The 7111-nt window shown below is 33.9% G+C and overlaps 1 protein-coding gene across 2 annotated transcripts; it reads left to right on the forward strand.

The window, feature by feature from the left end:
- Window positions 1-5456: 5456 nt before the first annotated feature.
- On the forward strand, window positions 5457-6734 carry LOC143572087 (uncharacterized). Of its 2 annotated transcripts, none has more exons than XM_077057339.1 (2): window positions 5457-5869; window positions 5915-6734. In XM_077057339.1, the coding sequence occupies exons 1-2, from the start codon at window positions 5722-5724 to the stop codon at window positions 6478-6480; spliced, it is 714 nt and encodes a 237-aa protein (XP_076913454.1). In that variant the 5' UTR covers window positions 5457-5721; the 3' UTR covers window positions 6481-6734. The 2 variants fall into 2 exon arrangements, with proteins under 2 accessions (XP_076913454.1, XP_076913455.1); XM_077057340.1 differs by having other exon boundaries at window positions 5457-5866.
- Window positions 6735-7111: the final 377 nt, after the last annotated feature.

Genomic DNA, 7111 nt, shown 5'->3' on the forward strand with positions numbered 1-7111 from the left:
ATTTACTTAGTTAACTAAATAAATACCTCCATTTTTTTCTTTTTATAGAAAAATATAAATACCTATACATAAATAACTTCCATATTGTATATCCTCCATGTATTTATATTTGTTTATTTAATACATATCTTCATTATTTGTAAATTTTGGTAATTCATATACACACTCATCTTTATCAAATTATCAATACACGTGTGCCAGTCGGGTTTATGAATTCTAACTAGATTTAATTTTACCCATAACGGGTAACATGAACTCATAAGTCATAACCCGACTGGCACAGTGGCATCCAGTGTACCAGACTACTAGTATGTTACTTCACAAGAAATCCATTCACGAGTGAAATTTTACGCGTGTACTCAAACTCAGCTATTGAGTATACGAAATGTGGACGCAACAATCCAATCATATTTTGTTGGTATTGTTTGACGTTAATCTAAGATATAAAAAATTCTAAAAATATTTAGGGTTGGTGATGTGTTGCAAACTACATTTATGATTATCGTAATCATGATTATATAATATTATCCTCTCATAATTAGTCAACTTGAAATGTTTGATAGTGTTTTAATTATTATGTCAAGATCGTCTGTAGGTGATGGGACTCGACTGCTCGGTTGTGAGGACCTACAACACATGGTTCATGTTTGGTCACTATAACATTGAAGCCCATAAAATCTAGTTCAAAATAATGTCACTAAAAGTCATGGCATATCCATATTTGTGGAAATGGTGTTCTAGTATTTGTGACACAAATCTGTCACTAGCTGACTATACTGATTATAACTTTGTGTCTTTGTGTAAGTGTATACATAAAGAGGTTCTGGTGACTATCAATTTAAAGGTTTAATATATAACATAAGTTGTTATAAAGTATTATGTATAGATACCAACTGAATTTAAACAATACAACAATGTTTTTCATGAATAATCCTAATATATGATTTCAATCACCTTTTTAAATCATGGTTGTTAATTGTGTCAGGCTAATGGAATAAGTCATGTATTTTTACCCGTGTCAAAGATATCAACCCTAATTCGGACATATTTAAATCGTGTAACAAAAACATTAACCCATTTGTGGGTTGATGGGTTTAAACATGTTGCCAAAATGGGTTAAAATGGATGGTGGGTTGACATATAAACAGATTAATAGAATAAAACTTGTTTGATTAGAGAGTGAACTAGTAAATTATTTACCTAACTAATATAATATTAATATATTATGTCAACAAGTAAACAGAAAATGAATCTAGAAGTAAGAGAATTTAGTATTTTTAATGCCAATAATTTTCTCTCGTCACACTTTTAAAATGTGAAAACAAAAAGTATTATTATTGTTATTTTTACTTTTTCAATACGTTTAAGAATATGAGAATATGAGTACTTTAGTAAACATTATTTAATAATTAAACGCTGTCTTTATTTATAAAGATTGATATTGTGACATTACATTTAAATTCTTAGTTACTTAGAAGTTATTAGATTTACAGTTTGATATTAGTGGTGGAGAAATCTATTACAATTTACAATCAAACTAGAAGTGTAAGTTTAATAACCCACTCCAAAAAAATCCAATTAACAAATTCAACCATCTTGGAAATTCCTATACTTTGCAAATGCACTTGTATGATGTTGGTATTGAAAATAGAGTTAATAGCCATTTTCGTCCCTGTGATTTGCTACTTTCGCCACTTCAGTCCAAAGTTTGAAATTTTGTCAATTTAGTCCTTATAGTTTTAAACATTAGCCAATTACGTCCCCCCGTCTAACGGCATCCAACTATGCCGTTAGATTTAGGGGTATTATTGTCTTTCTCCTATTTATATTTAGTTAATGGTCAGTTTCGTCCCTGTAGTTTGATACTTTTTCTACTTCAGTCCAAAGTTTGAAATTTGTCAATTTTATGTTTAATTTATTCAGTTTTTTTTGTTTTTTTTTGTTTTTGCTACTTCAGTCCATGATAGAATTCATTGGTAATTTGGTAAAGTGGTCAGGGTAATTCCCTAAAACCGAACTATATCGAAAAAACCAAAATCGTTTCTCTGATTAATGCATAATAGTTAGGGTTTAGAGATTAACATATCGTAGCAAACATTTGGGTCGAAATCAACATCAGGAGGTCGAATATCCCGTATTTTCATGTTTGCTCAAGAAATTAATGCACTAAATCGCATGTGTGTTCTTCAAATCGTGGTATTGTTCTTGAATTCGTCGGATTCAACCCTAGAATTGTAGTCGATATGAAGAATTCAAGAACAACACCACGATTTGAAGAACACACATGCGATCTAGTGTATCGATTTCTTGAGCAAACATGGAAATGCGGGATATTTGACCTCCTGATGTGATTTCGACCAAGATGTTTGCTACAATATGTTAATCTCTAAACCGTAACTATTATGCATTAACCAAAGAAATGATTTTAGTTTTATCGGTATAGTACGGTTTTAGGGAATTACCTTGACCACTTTACCAATGAATTCCACCATGAGGGAGAGTTTAGAAAATGTCTAGAAACTAAATACGAGGGGGGTATGATTATTGTTATCGACAGAGTAAACGTAAACCTGTTTTGGTCGATGCTTGATGGTTTTGGGCTTGGCTTATGCTCTTAAAGGCTATAGACAAAAAAAAGAAAAAAAAGCTGAATAAATTAAACATAAAATTGAAAAATTTTCAAATTTTGGACTGAAGTAGCAAAAGTATCAAACCACAGGGACGAAACTGGCCATTAACTAAACATAAATAGAAGAAAGACAAAAATACCCCTTAAACTAACGGCATAGCTGGATGCCGTTAGACTAGAGGACGTAATTGGCTAATGTTTCAAACTATAAGGACTAAATTGACAAAATTTCAAACTTTGGACTGAAGTGGCGAAAGTAGCAAACCACAGGGACGAAAATGGACATTAACTCTTGAAAATATAATGTAATTTATTTGTTGTATTTGTGGATGTTATAGCTCATTATAAGTATATAACTTGTCATGTCTAATATGTAATGTAATGTAATTTATTTGTAATATTTGTTATGTATGAAAATGTTTAGATATGATCTATCACGTTTCGTCTAAACTATGTATATCTTAACAATATGATGGCAAATTTGTCGTGATAGATCGATGGTATGTTAGCAAGTGTTTTATAACCAACATGACATGTTATGACATGATCTAACTTTTTATAGCAAAACCAATCAAAAAACACATGTTGTGCATTTGGTGGCCAATTTAGAGCAAAAAATTAATCGGCTAATCCCTCGGAAATTTGTATGTATTTACCAACGGGATGAGTAAATATTATCAATTGATTTCTGAGAGGTTTGACAGCCAGTTTTTGATATCATTACTCATCTTAATCTTCAATCTATTGCCACATTCTCCTTCTTTCTCTCTCGATAAATTAGCAAAGTTGCTACCACCACACCACCTTGGCCACATCGCCACACACATGGTTAAGCACAAACACTTCTCCGGTGTATCTACCACACTCACACGTTTGCATAGGCAATCACACTTACTCTAATAGTGATTTCCGTTGGTAATTTGTCGGCAATCAAATTACCTAGACCCTTATTATGCGGCATACTGATGGATTTCAAACTTTTGTCTCAGTCAATGATACTCATTTGTTTAGTGGTGAAACATAGAATACAAATCAAGTTTTTTTTTTACTATGATGTATTATTATAGAAAGCATATTCGCTGTGGTTTAAAAAAAAGGAAGATATGCATATAAACTATCTTGGTTATTGAAATATCATAGCTATGTTATTTTTCTTTTTCTTTGATGTCCAAATTGTTAGGAATTGGTAGGATCAACAAATGTTTTAAGTCTTGTCATTTGTCAACAAGATTATTTTAATAACCAACGTATTTAATATATTAGTTTAATTAGTTAATAAAATTGCCATAAAACCTTCATATATGTTGGTTAGAAGTAAAGCTCCGTGATGGACTCGAACTCAAAATATGCCTTTTAATCATTATGGAGCCTAGTTTGGTTAGAACTTGTTTGTTTGTTTGTTATGATAATTGGTGATGATGCTTTGCTTTAACCAACCAATATTTTCCACATAAAGAACATTATTATCATTACTAGACAACAAGCTATATGCCTATATACGAGCCATGATAAGCTTTCAAAACATTTGCATGCTTTCTTTTACATTTTCTTAAATAACTTATACACAAACTTATGTCATAGGTAAGGAACAACCAAGAGGGCTTAACTAAAATTTTATGGAGACGAACGGGATTTTAATGAATAACACTAAATTTTTTTTCTAAGGAGGGAGCCTACGCAACAACATCCTCCCCCTCCTCCCCCCCCCTCAAAAAAAAAGAAAAAAAAAGAATCACAACATAGGTACGCGGCATACGCCACTATTCAACTTTATCGTTATCAATCTTTACTAAGTGTATATCCACTAAAGTGACCCATGTTAAACAATAAACATATAACTCGTACAAGCAAAAACATCCCCACAACTATCTCAGGAATTTTAATGGCATCTTCAATTATTCGAAGTCCGAAGGTGTTAAAGGTTTCAAAAGGGTACACACCAATCTATTTAACATAATTGTGTTCGACGAATAACTATTTATTTGTGGATGGAGTCATACCGTCATGCCTCTTGTCACTTTCATCCTACCACAATGTCACATGTTGCTATAGTCCACATCTTGTATCTTTGTAGGCATGTTGTTCTTTTCTTGTCGTCTCTTTGGCTACATATGTTTACATTTTATTGTTCATGTTTCTTTTTATTCATTTCTTATATAATTGTAGGATCATCTATCGACATTGTTTTTCATTTTAGTTTGAGCCCCTGATTTTTCCCTATTAAGCAAGAATGTATTATACATACAGAAATAAATAAAGGAAAGATTATTATTTTGCATTTACATAATTTGCATTTATCATTGATAGTGATAATAGAATATAGCTTACAATGGCATCTATGATCTATCTTTTCTCTTTATAAATAGAGAATTCTGCAATTTGTCTCCCTGGTTAATATACACATTCGATGGGTTTCCCCCTGAAAAAGATTTTGCGAAGTTTGGGCCTCTGTGTTTCTCCGGCGGGTTCCTCTGACTCCTACCGTCAATTGACCCGTCGTTGACCGTTAATGTCGAAGGGTAATATAGACTTTTCCTTATTTACACACCCCTGATTCAATAAAACCCCCGATTTAGGGTTTTTTTCCCCAAACACCCAAATACAAACCAACCGTTCGAACATTGAACCCCTAATTTTTCCGATCACCGTTAAAATCAAACGTCAACTTCACACATCGCAATGTCGACCTCGTATTCTATTAGGCCGGACAGTGAGTATTGTGACCCGTACGACCTATATGGTAAGGTGTTACTGTGTGTTCAAAATTTTCATTTTATTTACTTGTGTGTTGTTAACGGGTTGAATGTACTGTTGGTATAGGTGAAAATTTCTCAAATGCGTTCACCATAAAACTTTTCCATGGAGGGTCTTTCGCTACCGAGGGGTAGCGAAGATACGAAGGGGGGAAGATCACTTACGTTGATGAAGTTCAAGTTTCTGAATTTTGTAAAAGTTTGTTGCTTGGAATACTTTGTAAGTTACAATATGGTTGTGGTACAGCTTGTTGTTTTCATTACAAACACCCGCATAGTAGTTTGGACTTGGGTTTAAAGCCGTTGGTTGAAGATTATCATTTTCAAGATGTTTGTGATATGATTAGAGGTAGTGATGGTATAGGTACTCACATTGTTGAGATTTTTGTAGAACATGGCAGGACTAGTGGTATAGGTACTGAAATTGTGGTCTATGATTCTGGATTTGTACCTGGTTTTGGTTTTGATAGTGTTCATGAAGTGAGTGGTCAAAGTGTCCATGAAGTGAGTGGTGAAAGTGTCCATGAAGTAGGTGGTGAAAGTGTTGATGAAGTGGGTGGTGAAAGTGTTGATGAAGAGAGTGCTAAAAATAGTTCTAGTGAGGAAGATGATGACAGTTATGATAGTGATCGATCAGATGAAAGTGATCCTGAGTATATGGCTGCCTTTCAAACACCCTTGGAGGATGTAGAAGTTGACATGAGGTTGTATAAAGCTATTGTAGATTTTGATGTGGTAGAAGCAGCAGTTGCTCATATTAGTGATGTTGGTGGTTTAAATCCTTGCATGGATACCTATGAGAGCTCTGATGATGAGCGCCTGAGTGTCTTGAATAGTAAGCTAAGAAAGTTCAAGGGTAAGGAAAGGAATAATGATGATGAGTGTCCATTTTATGTTGGTCGGTTAATACCATTAAAGGAAACATTGAATGAAATGGTTAAGATTTATGCTATTCATGCTAGAAGAGATTTGTATATCAAGAAGAATGATCCTTTAAGGTTTAGGGTGATTTGTTTGGGGACCAATCCTAATTTGGTTGCTGGTGAGGGGTCAAATGTGTCAAGTAAGGAAAAGTTGAAGGTAAAAAAAGGGAAATGAAACCCACTTGCCCTTGGACGCTGCACATCTCAAGACAAACTGTTGAGGATAATTGGTGTGTGAAGGCCATTTCCAGAAAACACGACTGTCTAAGAAGTAGAACAATTGGTTTGTACACAATGTCTACTATTGCCAAAGAGATTAAGGTTGAGCTACAAACCACCCCCAACTTATCTGCCAAAGAATTGAAGGCCAAATTCCAGCATACGCATCAAGTACAACTTTCTGAATCTAAGATGAGAAGAGCAAAGACAATAGCCTTGCAAAGGAAGGATGTTGACTACACCAAACAATACACCCACCTCAGATCCTATATTGATGAGCTTCTTAAAGCAAACCCAGGTAGTACCATTAAATTAGATGTTGAACCATGTGCTAACCCTAACCTTAAAACAAGGCAATTTAGAAGGATATATGTGTATTATGCTGCTTTGGTTAAAGGATTTAAATTGCTTGGTAGAGAACTTCTTGGGTTGGATGGTTGTTTTATGAAAGGGAAATACCCCGGACAGATTTTGACTGCTGTCGGGATGGACAGTAACAATTGCTTGTATCTTGTTGCCTTTGCAATAGTGGAAGTCGAATGCACAGACTCATGAAAATGGTTCTTAGATCTCCTTGGAGATGATCT

Source organism: Bidens hawaiensis, unplaced genomic scaffold (genome assembly GCF_021521415.1).
Source record: "Bidens hawaiensis isolate Kalapana, Puna unplaced genomic scaffold, B.hawaiensis_p1.1 tig00025714_1, whole genome shotgun sequence".
Taxonomy (NCBI): Eukaryota; Viridiplantae; Streptophyta; class Magnoliopsida; order Asterales; family Asteraceae; genus Bidens; species Bidens hawaiensis.